General features: G+C 41.7%; 1 protein-coding gene across 2 annotated transcripts in view; it reads right to left on the reverse strand.

Annotated features, from left to right (window-relative positions):
• RPN2 (ribophorin II) overlaps positions 1 to 23,204 on the reverse strand; it is a 58,505-nt gene that overhangs the window by 16,164 nt on the left and 19,137 nt on the right. For both annotated transcript variants that reach the window (XM_047771133.1, XM_047771132.1), the window contains exons 5-10: positions 19,272 to 19,347; positions 17,622 to 17,756; positions 15,343 to 15,519; positions 13,038 to 13,156; positions 11,965 to 12,070; positions 248 to 339 (exon numbers count right to left, since the gene is read on the reverse strand). In XM_047771133.1, the coding sequence (XP_047627089.1) occupies positions 248 to 339; positions 11,965 to 12,070; positions 13,038 to 13,156; positions 15,343 to 15,519; positions 17,622 to 17,756; positions 19,272 to 19,347 (705 nt within the window). The remainder of the gene's footprint in view (positions 1 to 247; positions 340 to 11,964; positions 12,071 to 13,037; positions 13,157 to 15,342; positions 15,520 to 17,621; positions 17,757 to 19,271; positions 19,348 to 23,204) is intronic.

A 23,204-nucleotide genomic window follows, 5' to 3' on the forward strand; every position in this document is an offset into this window, starting at 1 on the left:
GCTGACTGACCATACATTCTGAGGTAAGCTTCGTACCTATTGTTAAAAAACAGTTTATTCAGGGACTGACCACCGATACACACAACCCCCCAATTTGTTTGGATGCCCAACAGCACCCCTGATGTGCTACCAGAGGAATGACAGCCTTCATTTGGAGTAGAAGCTGGGTCACTGCTGACACTGAAATGACATCTGGAGGGCTCAGGCCTTGGCGAGCTCCTCTCAGCTCAAGAGGCACCCCACCTACCGCGTGGTTTTGGGTGCAATGCTCTGATCCTTATCCACAGTGGAGAGATCAACATTTGTGATGCCAACTTCAGTGGAAATCTTGACTCTAAGCTAGAGGAGAAGACAGAAGAAAACCACCAAGTCAACCAGTGAATATACCAGGAATGAGCATACACATCCAAATTTTCCTTACAGGTGAGTAAAGGCATAAAAAAACCCTAGGACAGGAGCCTTCAATGATTTTAGAAAAACTTACCCAGCCAGCGAATCTACCTCTCCCATTCCAAGGCCTAAAAGTAACTCCTCAATTCTTATTCCTTCCTCCCTTCTTTGGTTTTAGCATGAATGGTATATATTAAAAAAGAAAGGAAAAGGAAAATTATTTTCATGTATTCTTTAAAAGAAATGGGAAAATCCTGAAGTAGTAACCTTCAAATAATTTAAATAAGTACTCAATTCTTTTTTTTTTTTTTTTTTAAGAGTCGCACCCATGGCATATGGAGGTTCCCGGTTCCTAGGCTAGGGTTTGAACTGGAGCTGTAGCCAATGGCCTACACCACAGCCACAGCAATGCCAGATCCCAGCTGCATTTGCAACCCACACCACAGCTCATGGCAACACTGGATCCTTAACCCACTGAGCGAGGCTGGGGATCAAAACTGCATCCTCATGGATGCTAGTCAGATTCATTTCCGCTGAGCCAATAACTCCAATAAGTACTCAATTCTAATGACAGCTAATGTTTATTGAGTGTTTACTGTCTGAAAGACACTGGGATTACAATGATGATCTCATTTAATCCTCACAACAACTCTGTAAGGTAGTGCTATTTCAGATGGGGAAATTAAAGATTAGAGAAATGAAGCCATTCGCTCAAGTTCAGACAGCTAGACAGAACTAGGGTTTGAGCTCAGGCATCCTGACTCAGAATCCATGTTCTTAGGTATCTTGCTGTCCAGCTTTCTAGCCAACATTTAATTCTGTGCCAATTAATTCTGGCAGAATTGTAAGTCTGCCCAGGAAGCTCCAAGAAGCTATGGCAGTGACCTGTGCCATTCACCAAGTACTTCTGCTTCTCCTTCTAAGCATGTGGCAGAACTGTACTTCCCTGTCCTTCTGGAGTCAGGTCATGTGACTGGTTCTGGCTAATGAAATGAGAGCAGAAGTGGGTCTCATCCAAGTGGAAGCTTAAGAGTCAGTGTGTGATTCTCTTTTCCTCTGACTTGGACATAGACAATGTGCAGAGAGGCTTGCTACTTTAACCTGGGTTCTGGAATAAAAGTAACAAAGCAGAGCCTCCACTTGACACATTAAAGATTTCTAGCATGGAGTTCCCTGGTGGCCTGGCAGGTAAAGGATCTGGTATTATCACTGCTGTGGCCTGTCATTGCTGTGGCACAGGTTCAATCCCTGGCCTGGGAACTTCTGCATGCTGCAGGTATGGCCAGAGATAAAAAAAGATATCTAGTAGCATGGGTAAAAAAGAAACTTTTTTTTTTTTGCTTTCTAGGGCCACACCTGCAGCACACAGAGGTTCCCAGGCTAGGGGCCAAATTGGAGCTGAGCCACCGGCCTACACCACAGCCACAGCCAACACCAGATCCATTGAATCTGTGTCCTCATGCATGCCAGTCAGATTCACTAACTGCTGAGCCACGATGGGAACTCCCGAAACTTGTTGTTTTAAGCCATATTTGGAGTTTGTTACAAGCATAAATCAACCCATCTTGACGCTACAGTATTTAAATTCTTTTTTGTTCCCTATGGCATATATAAGTTCCTGGGTCAGGGGCTGAATCAGAACTGCAGCATAGCCTATGCCACAGCCAAAGCAACACGGGAACTGAGCCTGGCTTACAGCAATGCCAGATCCTTAACCCATTGAGTGAGGCCAGGGATCAAACTCACATCCTCACAGAGACAAATCAGGTCCTTAACCTACTGATCCACAACAGGAACTCCAGTATGTAAATTCTATATGTGCCTTATAAACATTTTCACAAAGAGGAACTAGCCAATGCTAGTAAGCAAGAAATTTAAAAAATTTGATGAAAAGTCTCCAAAAGAGATGGAACAAATGCTAAAAGTCCACCAAGGGCCTTCTTTTTTTTTTTTGGCCATGACATTTTTTATTTAAAACCTAAGTTTCAGTGTACAAATTACACAATCCCAGGGCATTTTTAATGTGTAAACATATCTGTGAGATTTCCAAATATTTGACAAGCTTGAATGAAATGCTTATGGAAAGCCTTGCCAAATCCACTGGTTTATCATCTAAGTCAGGATCAAGGAACAATGTTAGAAGGCTGGGCAAATAATTGAAGGAGAGCGTCAGCATTTTTCTAAAGTGTACTATCAAGGTGTAACAGCCTCAAATCAAGGGCAAAGAAGAAAAATTAAAAAGGGATAAAGATAGCTAGCAAGTAATTCCTTTTCATAGCCTTCTCCTCTACATCTATAACTACTATTTTGTAACAATAGCCTCAATTATCAGGTTGAACAGAGGTGCTCTGTTTTGCTTTAAGAAAAATAAAAACAAAAAACCACACATGCATCCCTAAAAGATTTATTACCAGAGTCTATAAGGGCATTATTACCTCCTGCTTTTGAATATACAGCCACCTATTGGCAGAATTATATAGCTTGTCATCATAGCTTGTCACTGAATCTAGGTAACTAGGGAATTATGGTGGGGGGAGGGGAACAGATGGTTTTCAAGTTGAATAAGCCACCAGAGAGAGCTTCGACCCTCTACTTTGGCTCTTTGGGCACTCTGCTGAGCAAACAACTTCACAACTCATTTAGGGCTTGGAACCAGAGCCAACTTTGCTCATCCCAGAGAGGCACTGATGGCACTTCCATTTGAAGAAATACTAAAGTGGAATGCTCAAGCAAAGAAGCAGCCAAAGAGCTTTGATTAGCAAGACTCCCCACTGAGACCACTTCTCTACACCCTCCTAGAGCATGTGGAGCACCTAGGGTACAGGAATATAAGAAATGGCAAGACACACTCCCTGTCCTAAAGGGAAGCCAAAAAGCAAAGATAAATTAACAACAGACCAGGCTGTTATTAATGGAGGGAGGGACAAAGTGCTACAGAGGGAACTGTGACCCAAGTCGGCCTGGGGCAGCCTTTGGTTGGGAAGTGGGAAATGGGAGGCGGGAGGGCTTGCCAGCTTCAGGAGAGGTAGAAGTCTAGCAATACTCAGTGCTATAAAAATAATGTTTTCATAGGTAATTACGCTGCAATCTTCATCAACATTAACTAGATAATTCCCTCTTCACTTCTGTGGCTCATTCTCTTAAGGACTCACTCATTTAATTTGTAAATGTGATTTTAAAATTATCATCCCACCTAAATGTCCACAAACAGGAGACTAGTTAAATAATGGCATATACACCTACAACTTGAATTACTTTGGGGCAATTTAAAAGAAGAAGGTAGGAGTTTATGGACTGATACAGAGATACTACCTCCTACTCTTGAATACACAGCCATCCATTGGGAGAATTCTATTTAACACTGTCTGTCACTGAGTCCAGGCAACTGGGTGTATTATGGCAGGGGAGCAGGGCCAGGCAGTGGGGGGTGCATCAAGTTGAAAAGACCCCCAAGGGGAAAGCTGGGAGCCCCCAGTTTGTGACAAAAGCAAAGAATATAACTGTGCATAGAATGGTCCCTTTAGTGTAAATAAGAAAGGATATTCATACATTCAATGATATGCATCTTTCTTTTTCAAAGTATACACAATTAACTGTTGTTTTTTTTTTTTTGTCTTTTTGCTATTTCTCTGGGCTGCTCCCACGGCATATGGAGGTTCCCAGGCTAGGGGTTGAATCGGAGCTGTAGCCACCAGCCTATGCCAGAGCCACAGCAACGTAGGATCCGAGCCGCGTCTGCAACCTACACCACAGCTCACGGCAACGCTGGATCGTTAACCCACTGAGCAAGGGCAGGGACCGAACCCGCAACCTCATGGTTCCTAGTCGGATTCGTTAACCACTGCGCCACGACAGGAACTCCACAATTAACTGTTAATAATAGATTCCTCTAAGAAGAGGGATTGGATTGAAGGGGTAAGAAAAAGCTCTTATATTTCATTATATACCTTTTTGTACTCTGAATTTTTTTAAACTACATGCATATTTTACTCCAATTTTTTAAAAATATGGATTATTTGAACAATGAGATTTTATGACATATACTTTCTTCTTTACAAACACTTTTATTAAAAAATATCACTCGATAAATATGATTTAGAAAATAATCACTCTCCCTTTCAACAGACGGATAAACACAAACAGATGTTTAACGACTTGTGTGAGGCTCCTCAACATATCCTAATTATAAAGATAAGGAAACCATCCATCATCTTGCAGGGTTTACTTAGAATCCTGACTATAAACTTTCAATAATAACATGGTCACCACGGCCAGCTAATCAAGATTCAACTGTGTATCTGTCCTAAAGACGTTATAAGCATTCACAATGTACACATGTGGAAAAACGAAAAGGTAAAGTGCAGTGAACTCACCATTTTGGGCTTGCTCTCAGCCCCAATTTTATTTTATTTTATTTATTTATTTTTTGTCTTTTGTTGTTGTTGTTATTGTTGTTGTTGTTGCTATTTCTTGGGCCGCTCCCGCGGCATATGGAGGTTCCCAGGCTAGGGGTTGAATCGGAGCTGTAGCCACCGGCCTACGCCAGAGCCACAGCAACGCAGGATCCGAGCTGCATCTGCAACCTACACTACAGCTCACGGCAACGTCGGATCGTTAACCCACTGAGCAAGGGCAGGGATCGAACCCGCAACCTCATGGTTCCTAGTCGGATTCGTTAACCACTGCGCCACGACGGGAACTCCCCAATTTTATTTTTTTTTATATGCACCTGCGGCATATGGAAGTTCCCAGGTTAGGGGGTCAAATCAGAGGTGCAGCTGCTGGCCTATGCCACAGCCACAGCAATGCCAGATCCAAGCAGCATCTGTGACCTACACCACAGCTCACTGGATTGAACAGCTCACTGCAACGCGGGACCAGGGATTGAACCTGCATCCTCATGGATACTAGTCGGGTTTGTTCCCACTGAGCCACAATGGGAACTCCTCAGCCCTAATTTTAAAAGGCCTCCCTAAGTTACAGCTTTCTGTGTTGCACAGAAACACTGCAGGGCTGTCCTTGAATAAGGAACAGTTTAAAACAAGTCCTTCTGCTCCTAAAATCTTACTACAAATGGGTTTGCTAGTACTCTTTTAAGGCAAATTGAGAAATAAAAATCATTGTAACTTTTCTCAAAGCCCCACTGTAAAGAGTTCAGAGTAGGATCCCTGTTGGTCACCTACTTCTGCCTTCCAATTTCCACTGCAGGATTAGTTTTTACAATAGGAAAGGGACTTGTTTAGCTACTTTAAATGCAGCTAAGCCCGCTTTACAGTGAATCAGCTAGTCCTACCTTTGCCTGTACTGCACGCCACATACACCTCAAAAAATGTTTTAATGCCAGGAAATGCAGTCTTTCTTGCTGAGAGTAATAACCTCCCTGTTTAGCTCATTACTGTCAGAAATGATGGTGCATTAGGGGCAATTAATGCTAATGACAGCTTCTAAAACCCATGCTTCCCCTGACAGCAAGTCCAATGTCAATGAGTGCTATTACAGGCCTTCCACACCAAACCACCGTTAATGCACTCTGACCAATGTCAAGCATCTCACAGGAGAGTAAACAGGACCTGCTGACCTCCTCTGAGGCTCTAAGTGTGACTATTACTGAAATTACAAAGTAAAGTTGCTTGTGACAGAGGTCAGAGCATGCGGGCGCGCGCGCGCGCACACACACACACACACACACACAAAGTTTAACACCATGAAGAGGAATAATGTTGTGGCTCCGCAGAAATGAATATGACTAGTATCCATGAAGATGCAGGTTCAATCCCTGGCCTCACTCAGTGGGTTAAGGATCTGGGGTTGGTGTGAGCTGTGGTGTAGGTCACAGACGTGGCTCGGATCCAGCGTTGCTGCTGCTGTGGCTATGGCGTAGGCTGGTGGCTACAGCTCTGACTTGACCTCTAGCCCGAGAACCTCCATATACCATGGGTGTGGCCCTAAATAGACAAAAGACCAAAAAACAACAAAAAAACGGACAGATAATAAATAATAAGAGTTGGTAAGTAAAAAAAAAAAGCAAAAACAAAAAGGGAGTTGGTAAGGATGTGAAAAATGTAGAGAAATCGGAACCCTCATACATTGCTGGTGGGAATGTAAAATGCTGCAGCTTCTTTGAGAAACAATTTGTCAGCTCCTCAAAAAGTTAAAATACAGAATTATCACATCACCCAGCAATTTCATTCCTAGGCATAAACCTTAAAGAACTGAAAACAAGTGTCCAAACAAAAACTTGTACATGAATATTCAAAGCAGCATTATCTATAAGAGCCAAAACATGGCTAAATGTCCATCAACTGATGAATGGATAAACAAGATGTGGTATATTCGCACAATGGAGTATTAAATTTTTCAGCCATGAAAAGGGATAAATTACTGATACACCTACAACACGAACAAACTTTAAAGTATTATGCTAAATAAGAAATAAAGGCTACATATTATATGATTCCACATATCAGTTATACGAAATGTCCCAAATAGGAAAACCATAGATTCAAAAAGTAGATCAGTAGTTGCCAGGGCTGGGAGGAGGATATATTCCTATAGAATAAGGAATGTCTACAAATAGTTGCTTTTTGGGGTGATTAAAATGTCCTGGAATTAGATGGTGTGATGGTTGCACAACTCTGTAAATATACTATAAAGATGCTGAATTGTATGCTTCTAATGTGAAATTTTATGGTATGTGAATTACACATATTCTCAATAATGCTGTTATTTGAAAGAAAAAAGAAAGCTATTTTGTGTAGGGTAAAAGGTTCACTCGCCCCTGCCCCTAGAAGATGAATTACGTAGTTCTAAGGACCTTGGAATGTGTGAAAAGATCTTTCGACCACTCCATCCTTTTCTTCTTTTAAGTGGTCTAAGATGGAAACTAAGCACTGAAAAAGTAACATTTGGCCTCCCTGCATAGGGAGCACCCAGCCCAATGAAAAAGCAATATAATATAAGCAAAAAATGGTAATACAATGCAATAAATAAGAATAATCATAGACCTGGTATAAAATACTATATAGCAACAGAAATAAAGCAAGTAGACCGAAGGGGAAAAAAACTTAAAAACACTGTTAGAGAATATCTTTTTGATCTTAGAGCAGGGTAGGATTTTTCAAAGACACAAAAAATCTAGGGAAAAAAAGACTTTTAAATTAGGCTTCATTGAAATTAAATTTTGTGCATCAGAAGATGCCAGAAAACAACACTGAAGGACAATATCTGATGCTTATAACTGAAGATTTATATCCACAACATAAACAGCTCCTAAAAAACAGTAATAAAAAGACTAACAAACCAAAAGACAAAAGATACATGACAATTCACAGAAGAAACCTAAATGGCCAATGAACACACGAAAAGATGCTCAATCTCACTAGCAACCAAAGAAAAACATACAAGATACCGTTTCATATCCATCAGATTATTGAAACTCATAATACCAAATACCAGTGAGAAGATGAAAAAAGAGCAATATGGCAGTACCTAATAAAGCTGGAAGATGAGCATATCCTACGATCCCACAACTTTATTCTCGATAAATAAAACATGAATAAAGAAAACTTACTAGGAAGTTTTACAATAAACAATAAAGCTGTTCATAGCAATTATTACTGTTTCTAATAGTGAAAGTCTAAATGTCCAACAACAGGAAAATGAATTAATAAATCTGATTAAGTCAGAAGAGGAAGACAATTTTATGAAAATCATTTATTTTATGCATATAGCTCTAGTTCTACATGCATAAATATAGCCAATGGTCATAAAATTAATATTGAGTGAAAATAAGCAAATTGCAAAGGATATATACAGTATAACAAAGTGTATAAATTTGGGGAAGATGCAAACCAATGCAATATATTGTTTAAAAATACCCATGCAGTGGGAGTTCTCTTGTGGCACAGCGGGTCAAGGATCCGGCACTGTCACTACAGTGGCTTGGGTGGCTGCTGTGGCGAGGGTTCTGTCCCTAGGTGGGGAACTTCAACATGCCAAAGGCGAGGCCAAAAAAAAAAAAAACCCAAACAAACATATGCAGCAGAAATATAAAAACTGGCATTGAAACATAAACCTCAAATCTAGGGAAAGAAGGAAGAAAAAGTGTTCGGGGAACACATAGAGAGCTTAAATTTGATCTGTAGGGTTTTATTTCTTACCAAAATAAAACAGGAGAGGGAGTTCCTGTCATGGCTCAGTGGTAAGGAACCCGACTAGTATCATGAGGACACGGGTTTGATCTCTGGCCTCACTCGGTGAGTTAAGGACTCAGTGTTGCTGAGCTGTGGTGTGGGTCACAGACTCGGTTCAGATCTGGCGTTGCTGTGGCTGTGGCACAGGCTGGCAGCTGCAGCTCTGAATTGACCCCCAGCCTGGGAACTGCCATATGCCATGGGCGTGGCCCTAAAAAGACAAAAAAAAATAATAATAATAGTAAAATTTAAAAATTAAGTAAACTAAAGGAGAAAATATAGCAGGATGTTATGCTTTGAGGGAGATGAGTGGCCAGTAAGTATATGACAATCATTACATTATTTTCTTTTCTGTATATTTGAAATAGTCCATACTAAAAATAAAATAAAATAAAAATAAAATGCTATGGAAGTACAAACGAAGGAGCAGCATTTGAACTATATGTTACAGGATGAGAAGGTCAGCAAGGGAGGGGAAGAACATTCCTCACGCAGGAAACAAGAGAAGAATCCCAAAGGCACGTGCACGTCAAGTCCACATGAGGACCCGTAAGCCGTCAAGAGTGGCTAGAGCTGAGGGGATGGGAGGGCACCTGCAGTGAAGGATGTGTGCGTGCCTTGTGGAGGACCCTCTAAAACCACGATGAGGAGTCCAGACTTCATCCATAGGCAATAGGGAACCAAAGAAATGTTGAGGCAAAGGAACGCTGTGACTTTATCATTCTCGTGATGCTTATGGAAAATTAAATGGAAGGGGCAGAAACTGAAGACAATGAAATCGGCTGGAAACTACCTAACCTACCTGGGATCTACCCAGGTAGGAAAACTGGGACCAAAGAACAAAGGACTCATGCAAAACACCATTCAAAGGTGGAGTCAACAGAACCTGCTGACTGACTAGAAGTCAGAAGCGGAGAGAAAGGAAAAGGTTAAGAAAAACTGTGATATATGGGTATGGCACTTAAACTGGAGATGTTGTGATCCAAGTCTGCCCTTCAATGTGTTCAGCTGCAAATAAGGCCCCGTAATGAAGGAAACTAAAATGGAAAGAATCGGGATTTTAAAGGTTCAAGGCACACACTACAACAGTTTCTGTCCAAATTCTGTGTTAAGGAACGGACTAGTAACAGATGTCCCCTGCCCAAAAAGGTCAGACATGAGGTAGAGAAAAGGCAGAGATTAGAGTTCCAGAAAATATCTTCCCTTCTGCCAAACTTTAAACATGTGCGTAATCTACCTATGTTGAGTAATGCCCCGCTTTGGGAAAGGTCAAACTTTCTAGCTGCCTTGTCTTTTCATTAAAAGAAAGTGACATGAAGCCAACCTGAGGACCTCTCCACAGGCCAAATCTGGATAACAGGAGCCAAAAAAAAAAAAAGATGACAGTAATGGATTATAACCTATAAAGTAAAATGAATATCCATGAATCCAAAGTATTATAAATAATTGAATAAACAAATGCAGGGGGAGGAGGACAGCTTTTTCTTATAGTAGAATTCCAACTAAGAAATGCAGAGGAATGCAAGAAAGAAAAAACCACCTGTCAGCAATAACCATGGCAGGCAAGATCATCAGGATATTTGCGGAGTCTCAAAATATCACTCCACCAGACAATTATAAAGCAAAAAAAAGAGCAACTTTACGGTGGAGAATCCGAGCAGACACCACCTTCACCAAGGGATCAAGGTTAACAATATCAGCAAGGAGACATATCAACAGCCTAACAGAATGTGCTGAGAGCAGCAGCACTTCTGAAGCATTCTTGCAAAAGATTTGAATTTAATTATGAGGAGACATCAGACAAACTCAAAGTGAGGGACATTCTACAAACTAACTGGCCAGTACCTTTCAAAAGTGTCAAGGTCACAAAAGACAAATTATTTGAAATTGGAGGAGGCTAAAAGGGCATGACAGCTAAAAGAATATGTGATCCCAGGTTGAATCCTGGACCAGAAAAGGAACATAAGTAAGATAACTAGTAGAATTTGAATTAAGTCTATAAAGTTTAGTTAATAGTATTGGATCCAGTGTTCCAGTGAGCTGCGGTGTAGGCCAATTCGACCCCTAGCTTGGGAACCTCCATATGCCACAGGTGCGGCCCTAAAGAGACAAAAGACAAAAAAACCCCAAAAATTAAAGTTATTTCAAAATGAAAAAATAAAAAAGTTTAATTAAAAAAAGAAAAGTGACTGGAAAATTCAAAGTGAAGAAAACAATTGTCACAAACAGCATATATTTATTCAGGAAAAGGACAGTACCACTTCAAATTGCCTTGGCCCAACAAAATGCATGACAATGTGGTCAAGCAGATGCAACAAGACCCAGTGGCAGAAACACTGAGAAATGGCAGCTGAAAGGAGAAAGTAATAACATAGAAAGGCCAGTTGCTGGATTGCACACAGCTCTGCAGCCTCTAAGTTAGCTCAGTATTTCACCAGGGCACACTGACCAAACTGATATTGTGCAGGGGATCCACCGGACAGACTGAGTGATCTTGGACAAGTTACTCTATCCCTCTGAGCCTCATCTAAGAAACAAAGGGGACTCCATGCATCTGTTAGGACTGTCGTAAGAATAAAATGATAAAAGCAAAAGCACACAGAACTGTGCTACTCATGTCACAGCCATTCAATAAAGGGTTCATACTGATGATCCTAAGCCGAATAAGAGGTTAAACCATATCCTGGTTTAAGAAAGGGGGAAAATGTGGAATTCATCTTAAATAAACTTCTATCCAAAAAGGTTAAAAAGAAAGCCACAGTGCCTGAAGGGGTAAACTTCAATTAGCTGGGAAAACCACTAATGTGAAATACCTCATTCCCACAAAGCATCAGATAAATGAGGCATAGCTTTCCATCCTTAAAACCACTTGGATCTTCAGCACAAGCAGAGACAGCTAAACATCTGAAACACAGTTCATTATGAAAGACTGCCGATTTTCTTTTGTTCTTCCCCCAGATAATCTCGCTATGGTGCGGTGACAGGTCACTTGATGCTTTTGGTCCCTTAATTAAACATTAACTTAACATCAAGCACTTTTCTAAATCAATCATGGCCAACCACAGCAATCATCTTAAGTACAGAGTTATACCTGAATTAAGAGTGATTTTTATTTTTTCTATTTCCAAAATTTTATGTAAGATGTAATCCTAAACTATAATGGAAAATGAATAATTCAGAAATAGAAGAAAACTTGCTCTGATCAAGTTCTTGGCCAAGTCTGTCAAGCAGCATCGTTCAAAACCCATCCCTCTCCTAGCATATTCACATCAAGCTGGTTGGAAGTGAAGTCGGTGTAGCAGATCCTTAATACTGTGTCCCTATTTGGTCATTTCCTTGGGTATATTAACATGGCAATGGGAATGACAAGAAAAGCACTTACCTCTACAGTATTTGCAATATAACGATTGTCACCCTCAACTTTGACAGAAAAGTCATAATAACCACTGGAAAACTTGACATTCACGAAGTTTAGCTCAAAAACATCTCTGTTAAGAATGACAGTGGGGTTAGCAAGAACTCACACAGTAAAATCATGAATGTAGCCAACGCTACAAAGCGAGGCCTTCCCTAAGACAGCCCAGGGCTACACCTCCTCTTTCCTTTTCAACTTCCCACCCACCTTGGGCCACCTCCTGATCAATCACAGATTATAATGAGGAGAAGACTTCAAAATGAACTAAAATGACTTCCTCTTTCAAGTCTCCAGTCTTTTCCTTCTTCCCTTCTCTCTGCTCCCCAAAATTCCACCTCCTTCAGGTAAGCTTTCCTCAATTAAATGCAAAACAGGTAAGTCTACAGTACAATACCAATTATGATTTAAAAAAAAAAAAAGAGCAGAAATGTTCAAAGAGGTTAGTGTAGGGTGGTATAATTGTATGTAATTTTCTGCATTAGTTCTACTTTCCGGTGCTTTGTGAATTTCCCAAAAAGGGCTTATTTTACTTTAATTCTAAAATATTAATAATTATTTTAAAGTAGAAAAAAATGGAAGAGAATTCTTAACTCTTTAACTACACAGCAAAATCCATTACCACTCTACTGATCATCCCTAAAAATGGTTTTGCTTTTGAATTTCACATATTGTCTATGCATCTTTACGACCGGGTAAGAAAACATGTTTTCTTCTCTCTAAACTCAAAGATCCCAATCTCATTAACTTACTAATTTAACACTTAGGAAAGTTTCAGATAAAAACTGACCCTGTTTAAAAACAGTTCATCTAACAATAACACGCAGCCACTGAAGATAAGACTGCGGAAGAACATTAATCCTATGAGGGAAACGTTCATGACACGTTGTTATAAATAAAGCACAAACAGTCTTCAAGTTATGTGAATGTGGCCTGATGATCTTGGTAATAACCACATTAATCTGGGTGATACTGGCTGCAGGCTAACTTTCTGAAACAGGAAGGCCGTCGTGTCGGCCTGCAGGGAGCAGCTCAGGACTTACCCCACAGGGGTGAAAGACGTCTTCTGGAGGACTGTGGCTCTGGAAGCAACAGACTTAGCATGTTCTAGTTTAACAGTGGCCTGAGTCAGAGGCTGGGACAGAACGTTGGTGACCTGCAACTGGAAATAAATTTTTATTTTTTATTTTTTTTTATATTTTTTTTAATCTTTTTTTTTTTGCTATTTCTTGGACCGCTCCCGCGGCGTATGGAGGTTCCCAGGCTAGGGGTCGAAGCGGAGCTGTAGCCACCGGCCTACGCCAGAGCCACAGCGACGCGGGATCCGAGGCACATCTGCAACCTACACTACAGCTCACGGTAACGCCGGATCGTTAACCCACTGAGCAAGGCCAAGGGATCGAACCCGCAACCTCATGGTTCCTAGTTGGATTCGTTAACCACTGCGCCATGACGGGAACTCCGGAAATAAATTTTTAAATCATCTCTAGCAACAAAAGAGGAGGGAGAGGGAGTACTGATTTTGCTTTGAGGGTGGGTGCTTTATCCACAGGGAGCAAGCTCTACAGAGGAAGAATCAGCTCAACTTGGGAAACTGTCACTGACCTTTTGGTCTACAAATACAGGAAAACATAATTAGTTTGGGAATGGGATAAATCATAGATATTACAGAGGTTGGGAAGATCTTAAAGATGATCCTACCCAATGATCTCATTTTTCAGATAAGGAAACCAGAGCCCAGCAAAAGAAAAGGACTGGCCCCAGATCACACAGTTAACGTTTCCTTCTCTCTGATCCCCTGATCTATCTACTCTACTAAAGCATCTTACCAAAAAAAAAAAAAAAAGTTCCCATGTGGCTCAGCAGTGACTAACCTGACTAGATTCCATGAGGATGCAGGTTCAATCTCTGGCCTCACTCAGTGGATTAAGGATCCAGCCTTGCTGCAAGCTGCAGCGTAGGTCACAGATGTGGCTAGTATCTGCCGTTGCTGTGGCTGTGGCACAGGCTGGCAGATGCAGCTCTGATTCAAGCCCTAGCCCAAGAATCTCCATATGCTGCCTGTGTGGCCCTAAAAAGCCAAAAAAAAAAAAAAAAAACCCCACACAAAACCAAAAAACAACACTTTAGGGAGATCCCTGGTGGCTCAGTGGGTTACGGATCTGGCACTGTCTGTCACTGCTATAGCAAACGTTCGATCCTGGCTAGGAACTTCTGCATGCTGCAGGCACAACCAAAAAAATGAGAAAAAAAGAAAAATACTTTAGGAAGGTAGATATGGGCAATGGAATAATTGAAGAAATACGGCTAACACGAGTAACTCTCATTTGTTGAAAGAGAACAATCCGTCAAATTCCAGGCTAGGCCCATATATCTATCCTCCCACCAATCGTCTGAGATAGATAACATGATCTCTCTTTTACAGATGAAGAAACAGCCCACAAGAGGTTACAGGGCTGCCAAAGGCCACATGGCTAAGGACTCAAACCCCAGCTTATCAAAACCCAATATTTTTTCTACTTTGCTCTCTTAGCTCCCCTGACTCATGGTGACCTATGTTAATCAGGCTAGTTCTCACCCCAGTCTTTGGTGAGGGGATGTGACTTGTAAGCAGAAACAGAAGAAGCAGCTTTGGAGTACAGGGCACTTCCTCAGAACATGTGCAGGGCCCTTCAAGGTAGAGGAATTGATGGGACAGGTGGAACTGTCCTATGTGGAATCTACATGTTTAGACATAAATAAAATGCTAATTTCTTATAAAGATTTTAGCTTATCCCTGGTTTCCAAACAATAGCAAGAAATGCCTTATTTGAATGGAAAATTCTAAGTGTGTGCATTTTTCTCTGTTCAGTTAACACACAAAAACAGTCTGGGCTCGCTGCTGAGTGAGAGGGAGGGCTATGTTATCAAGAGGCAGGCTTCAAGGAAGAAAAGGCCTGATACTGATTTTAACAATGATAAGCACCAGAATTACCTTGGAATTTAAAAAGCTGTCTTAAAATAATGTATTTAGAAAGTTTTGGTACTAGAAAATACATTTTAGAGGACTTCCCTATACATGTGAACTTAGGAACTCCAACAATGCAATTTTCTAGCAATTTATTAAAAGCCTTACTATTTAAAATACTCTAGAAAAAAAGGGGTTTCTGAAAGATCTGAAGGGTTCTGTGACTAGTTCACCCAGCGGCCATTCCTATTTCCAGGCAAAAGGAAATGAGGCTTGCTCTTCATTTATGGGGTCTGTCCTCATGAGGGTTACAGTCAGCTGTGTACCAGTCTTTGGATTTCTGGAAGCCTTACACTGGAAATGGCAGTCAGAGCAGCACAGTGGGGGCTTGGAAGTCATACCCGCAGGAAAGCCTGTTCCTGAGTGTCAGAAGGAGAGCCCTCGGGCACAACCACAACAGGCACGTGGTAGCGATTCTGGGAGAGTGCAGCGGCAGCAGAGGCCACACTGAAGGCTTCTGGGAGTGACTCAAAGTTCTTCTTGCTAAAGATGGTGTTCATTAGCTGGATGACCTGATCCTAAAAGAAAGGGGAAACACAGCTTGAGATCCCCCTCAGCCGGGAAGGTGGGACAGCCACCTACCCTCCTCACGTGGCTCAAGTCAATCCTTATCTGTTTCCAGGTGTTCACGCGGAAGATCTTTTAGCTATTAATCCACACTGATAGGGGTGGGTGGAGGAAGCAAATATTCTGCAATTAAGCTTAAGATTTGAATTTGGTTTTTTCCCATCTTCTAGTACAAATAGAAATTCATACATTTATTTGTCAACCATTTATGGATGCTTATTATTCAAGTACAAGGTACTTCTTGATAACTACTGAGACTGAAAGCATATCATAAAACACCTAGAGCAGTACCCACCTATTCCATGCCTACACGTGACAGGCATGGTGACAGGGGCTTTACTCAAATCTTGATAAAAATCCTATAAAGACTGATATTATCAATCCTTTTCAAACAAGGAAACTGAAGCTAAAGCAAGTTAAGAAACAAGTTAGAACAGGAAGAAAAGAAGGATCAAATTCCACATGTCGGTCTGTTTGTCTCTAAAGTCCTTCCATAATAAAATAGGGCCTTTTCTGATTCCCCTCACCCTCCCAGCTAAGCTACCTTCTTTCAAAACCTGCCTCCACGCAATATGCTGGGGCTAAGTTTGTGTTTATAAGACCAAACTTTATAGCCAAAATGTACATTAGAGAGAAACTAAAATAACTCTCCATTAAGAACTAATGGGTTGCTTAGAGGAGAAAACTGAAAGCAATTTTTTTAAAAAAAAGTAGAACCTAAAAGGCATTATTAAAATTCTAGAGGTTGTTTGCTTAAGAGGAAACATTTTCCACTTTGATCAGTTTTGTTTTTTTTTAAATCTACCATCTAACAAAAGAGCTCCCTTGTTCCCGACAGTGTTATTCACCGTCGACATGAAATAATTTTCTTTAATTGTACCAATTACATTTTCCATCACTAAGCTGTTGACATGTTAAAATGGGTGAATGTTCACCAGAATGGTTATGTCAAAAGCAGTGACAGCACAATTATTCCAGCCAAATACCTGGTTAGTAGGAGCTTGGGAATAAAGCAAGAGAAAGTTGAAGTACTTCTATGTAGAATATCACCATTTCATCTACCACACCATGTATAAAGAATCCCTAAACGATTCGTACCATCAGACGCCTATTCTTGCACTTTCACCCACAACAAAAATCTAAGTAGAGGGTGGTATCTCTAGATCTACACTTAGGATGAAGGAAAGACAACATAAAAATGCCAATCCATGAATAAATTATTAGATCATATCCTCCAGAGAAAACATGAAATTAACTCAAATTACTCAAGACAGGTAATTATTTACTGTTTACTTGAAACCCGGCACCTAACTCACAATGCACTCACAATGCCTAAAGAAATAAAAGTTCTAACTTTTAGAACCCAAATCTCTCCTCCTGAAATTAAAACAGCAGCAGCTTGTATTTTAAGTCCTTTAGATCAGGGGTTGGTAACCTTCTCATAAACAAGGGGTACAAAGAGGGTCCTACTCAAAAGACTTCCCATACACATTCCAGCCAAAAGTTCTTTCAGGTTAACAAACTCCTCTTGAGAGAAAAAAATGAAAGAAAAGAATTAACTCTTGGCGGATGTCTGGTAGACACACATGCCTCTCAGTGAACTAAGTCAATCAGCAGAGATTAGCTCAGATTTAGCCACTGCTGAGGATGGGGGCAGGGGGGTGGGGGGGGGAGAACAGGCAATTCTGCCGTGCAGGGCACTTCTCAAGAGAAAGAAGATTTGCGTGGGCCACCAACGTGGAAAGCATTCACAAGACAAGTAGGCACATCAAGGAGGAAAGGGAGGTGGCGCGAGAGTAATGCACTTGGCCCTCTGGCCACTCTACCTCATGACTCGTCCATAGCCCTCTGAGGCCAGCGTCCATGCCTAGCCCACTGACAACCAGTTTCTGGAGAACAGGCTGTATGGAGTTTTCTATTTTTCATTCTCAATACCTAACCCAAGACACCCCAAAGCTAACCGAACAGCCCTCTCTGAAAACACTATCCTTAGCAGATAAAGTCAACAATGCCTTTGGGTTTCACACTGGAGAACTATTATATAGACAGGCACCTCCTTAATGGACGGCTCAGTCCCCACGTGGTCCATGAGCTTGTAGGTGGCAGCTACAAATAACGCTGTTGTTTCCAGTCCTTCTTCAAACTGGAGATACACACCTCCCAGTTCATCCAGGCGAGCGACAAGGTCCTGCCATGACAAAACAGAGGCAGGTTGGAAGTTCACGTAATAAGAGAAATGAGATGTACAAGCCCTGTCACCCCAGTGCAGACACGGTTTTGAGAACTCTTACTCTACACCTGCAGACCACACAGCTACTTAGTGCTTTCTCAAAAAAGGTGTGAAGGCACAGTGTAAAGCACATCCTCTAGGCTTTTGGCGAGAACAGTATTTCTGCACCTCTGGGAGCGTTCCTTCCCTGACCCCCCGTATTGAAGCCCAAGCCCAGAAGTCATGGTGCTGAAGGCACCAAATGCTCTGGACAGAAGGCCAGGCTGCACTGAACCCAAGAAGCATCGTGACACAATGGATTTGATGGCCATCCATTTGGATACAACTCGTAGAGCAGAGGATTTCTCTTCCCTATCCAACGCTCTAAAAGGTGAAGAGAGAGACACCCCACACATGCCCGTGGGGCATCCAGTGATGACGCTGTCAGACCACCTGTCGTCACTGGCCAGTGGCCCAGGAGGCCCTGGGCACAGGGAAGGACAGGGCAATAAGACCACAGTGACCATTCGCTGAGCACCGCTTATGCACTAGGCTCTTTAGAACGTCACTTGTTCCCAACCACCATCATATAAAGAAACTGAGGCTCAAACATTAATAACTTGCCTGAGATTACAAAGAAGTAGAAAAAATATATGAATTTCAGGATTTGTTAGGCCGTAAAATCTGTGGCCTATGAGACCATACCTACTAAAGGCTGAAGTAGTTTGTTGTCTAACTGACTGTGTAACTATACTAGCCTAACAAATACTCCCTAGGAAATACTGCTCTGATACAAAGGACAAAAGTGTGCTATGGATATGAAAGGAAATGTCACTAGCTGAAACAAAGCATTCACGTCTATCTACAAGACTTCTAAAGAGTTTCAAAGACAGGAGCTGGGGAGTTCCCGTCGTGGTGCAGCGGTTAATGAATCCGACTAGGAACCATGAGGTTGCGGGTTTGATCCCTACCCTTGTTCAGTGGGTTAACGACCCGGCATTGCTGTGAGCTGTGGTGTAGGTTGCAGACACAGCTCGGATCCTGCGTTGCTGTGGCTCTGGCGTAGGCCGGCAGCTACAGCTCCGATTCGACCCCTAGCCTGGAAACCTCCATATGCTGCGGAAGCGGCCCAAGAAATTGCAAAGAGACAAAAAAAAAAAAAAAAAGGACAGGAGCTGGGAAATTCTTTTTTGTCTTTTGTTGTTGTTATTGTTGTTGCTATTTCTTGGGCCGCTCCTGTGGCATATGGAGGTTCCCAGGCTAGGGGTGGAATTGGAGCTGTAGCCACCGGCCTACGCCAGAGCCACAGCAACGCGGGATCCTAGCCGCGTCTGCAACCTACACTACAGCTCACGGCAACGCCGGATCGTTAACCCACTGAGCAAGGGCAGGGACCGAACCCGCAACCTCATGGTTCCTAGTCGGATTCGTTAACCACTGCGCCACGACGGGAACTCCGAGCTGGGAAATTCTTTAGGCAAAATAAATTCGCACCTCAATCTCCTCCACGATGCTTCTCAGGTCAGCCTGCTGGGACAGGTAGGATGCTGTCTGCAGAGCCTGGACCGTTCTGGAAAGTAGAGAGAAGAACCACAATAAATGTTAAGTCTCTCACCCTCCTCTACTTACCCCTTCCCGTGTTGGGGTATCTTCACAAATATCCCGCTCTTGTTTCCTGGAAGTTTAAGTCAGTCCCAGCCCTGAAGAAGCTTATTTACAATCTAGTTGGGAAAGATGTGCCAAAGACCATTACATTACAAAGTTCATGAAAGCTAGAGAGAAGGCAATTCAGGCAACAGGACCCACGTAAGTACTGAGGGCAAAGAGAAGAGAGGGTGCACCAGTTCAGCCCCCTCTGAAAATGTGCTTTGTTCCTAAAGGCATCACATATAGAACACTGGACTAAGACTTAACTGGACTGAGAAGAGATATACTCTTAGTGAGAAAACAGGATTCAATTTGACCAAGGCTCTATCTGGCCACCCCCATGTTGGATGGAGGCCCTGTGCTGGGCAAAGGTTGGCTGCCTATTAATTTTCTACTTTTCTTACTCCAAGACCAAAGAAATACTGTGGAATCTACACATGGAGATTGTTGGGTAGAACTTGGAACAACTTTTCTGAAACTAAGTTAATGCAATATAAACAGGAAGTATTTGGTAAGCACATGTTGAGTGGCCAATGATTGTGCTTATAATCCTGCTGGGAAACCTGCGAGTCACTCATCCTTTAGGCCCTAAACAAGATGAAGAGAACAAAAGATTTGGTTCTCAAACCAGAGTCTGTTCTCCTTTTCTTTTCCTATTTCTGATTATGAAAGTACATATCTGTTATTAGTATTAGTAAAGAAGAAAGTTAAAATTTCTGTAATGTCTACCCCTAAAAGATAACTGTTCTCTAATTTATTTGGGTTTTTTTGCAATTTATTTTTAACTTAATAGACTGTATATATCTTTCCACGTGTATTTCATTCTTATTAACAATAACATAGCACTATACTGCTTAGATGAACCATGATTTACTCAATCTCCAACTAATAAAATTTATGTTTTACTAAGTCATACAGTGCTGTAACTGTTAATCCTTACTCACAGTTGTATATGTATGTACACATTTTAATTTATTGAAGTGAAATTCACATAAAATTAGCCATTTGGAAGTGAACAATTCAGTGGCATTTAGTATATTTCCTAATGTTGTACAATCCCCACCTCTATCTAGTCCTAAAACATTTCCACCAGTCCAAAAGAAAACCCTGCACCCTTTGAATAGTTTCATCCCATTCCCCATCCCTCAGACCACCACCCAGGTTCCCGGCAACCTGTGTTCTGTCTCTATGGATGTACCTATTCAGGAGATTTCATATAAATGGAATCATATACATGTGACCCTTTGTGTCTAGCTTCTTCCACTGAGCATTAGGTTTCCAAGGCCCATCCATTCTGTAACATGTATCAGCACTTCATTCTTTTTTATGGTTTATTAATATATTTTTATCCACTTATGAGTGTATTTTTATAAGGTAAACGTTTAAGGTGGAATGTAGTAAGTATGCCCACATAAGATTTTTTGTTAGATTCTATTTTCTTAATGTGGACAATGCAGAAAATAGAAATGGTGCTTTTCAGGGTGGAAGGGAGAAGGCTGACGACCCCTGGTGGCTACATGGACGGCTGCTCAAACCCAGAATGGTTCCCTAATTCCCAAGAGATGATAGGCCTTTGTGTAAAACCCCCATTTATCAAGTCAGTGTGTTGAGGCATGTACAGTAGGACTGTTCCTCGCGATCCTAACAATTTAGATTCCCTCCATGGAAAACAAAGTTCCGTCCAGACGGCAAGCTGGAAGAGAGTCGCAATTCAGAGAGGGAAGCCCCAGAGTGCTCAACCACCCCTCTGGGATGCCTGTTGTTACAGTGCACTTGAGAAAATGAAAGCTGCGGTTTTCAAACAAGATAAAAACCCCACATTTGCCCATGATAAATGCTGAGCCCAGAAAAGCCTGCTAGGATAGTCTAGAAAGAACTTTTCAATTAAGATATCGTTCTTCTCTTCTTTGGAACGAGTGAGCATCATGCCGGTAACAACTTCAGAAGGTTTTAGAATGAAATTAATTCACGTAGCTTTTGAAAAGTTTCGTCACTGGCTTTAATTGCTTATTCCCCAATCGGCAATTTCCCTCCCTCTGGAGGGAGCACTATATTCAAACACTAAGAAAGCAGATCCTGTCTTGCTAATATACAGCAGATGATTCAAAGAAACTGGGTTATGAGAGACCACAACAGCATCTCTTCAGGTTGTTCATTCAAACCTATAAATTTTTTTTTTCCATTCTACACAAGTTTATGAACATTCACTCCTTAGAATAAGTCCAATTAAGTGCAGGAGGCCCATTTAGAAGAGTCCTAATTTATATCAATTTCCCTAAACAAAGCAAATTAGTAGTAATACTATATAAGGCATCCTGCCAGTTTGATCTTCACAATGGCCCTATGAGACAGATGTTATTCTCCCTGCTTTACATACAGAAGCACTGAGGTTTAAGGAGGCTAAAGAGCCTGCTCAAGTCACAGAGGTATTAAATAGAAGAGTCTGGAATTGAACACAGTTCTCTCTGATCCCAAGGTCCATGTGCTCCTTCTACCTGAAGCTTTTTATGAGATAGAACAGAAACAAAAGTTAGCTCCAGGCTCTATTAACCTTTTCTTGAGCATCTACCATTAGCCAGGCTTTCTGAGCATAAAAATAAACAAACTTACAATGTAAAAAAAACCTACAATACAACCAAGGAAGTAACCAGCTCGCTAAGAAAGGGACCTAAGAAGGAAATGCTCTAGACGAGCACGAACTCCTATTTGTTCCATAACCACTAAGACTGTATTAGGCCAACCATATGTATTATCTTATTTAATCTTGACATTTGTTCTATGGATGGAAGGAATACTGGTCTCATTTTACAGATGAGGCTCAGAGAGGTTAGTAACTTGCCCAAAGTCACACAGCAAGGAAGAAACAGAGTTGGTGTTCAAACCCAAGTCTAACTGACTCTAAAATGGATGTAATTCCTTTGTATTTCTTTCTGATCTGGGTCTTAGAGGGGTAGAGAATTCCCTTTTTGCTTGGGAGGAAATGGAGAGATTTTTCTCAAGAAGAGTGAGGCACTGACATTGATTTCATGACAACAGATATGATGGTGACTGCGGAGGCAATTCCACAAGGGATTATGAGAAGGGATCAAAGTAATGTGACCTAAAGTGAAGGGACCACAAGGGCCAAGCACTGGGCAAAGTATGCACAGAATGTCATCCCCAGGATAAGTAGCAGCCCCAGAGTCACTGATCACTGACCATGTGAATATGAGCAGGGTGTGGGCGTGCCAGAGAGGACACTGACTGACCTGCGACCCTGCCTTTAACAAACCTTCCAGTTTAGAAACATTTTGGCTCTTAAAAACAACAACAACAGGGAGTTCCCGTCGTGGCGCAGTGGTTAACGAATCCGACTAGGAACCATGAGGTTGCGGGTTCGGTCCCTGCCCTTGCTCAGTGGGTTAACGATCCGGCGTTACCGTGAGCTGTAGTGTAGGTTGCAGATGCGGCTCGGATCCCGCGTTGCTGTGGCTCTGGCATAGGCCGGTGGCTACAGCTCCGATTCAACCCCTAGCCTGGGAACCTCCATATGCCGAGGGAGCGGCCCAAGAAATAGCAACAACAACAACAACAACAAAGACAAAAGACAAAAAAAAAAAAAAAACAACAACAACAACAACAAAAAACAAAATCCAACCCTGGCAAGCAACTGAACTATTCTGCAGTAGGGTACTGGTGTCACTAACGTCTTGCTGAATGATGAGCAAGAGTCCAGGTGTTCCAATATCACTCAGGGTTGTAATTAAATGGGGGACACACAGAAAATGAAAAATATATACA

This window comes from Phacochoerus africanus, chromosome 3, assembly GCF_016906955.1.
Source record: "Phacochoerus africanus isolate WHEZ1 chromosome 3, ROS_Pafr_v1, whole genome shotgun sequence".
Lineage (NCBI taxonomy): Eukaryota > Metazoa > Chordata > Mammalia > Artiodactyla > Suidae > Phacochoerus > Phacochoerus africanus.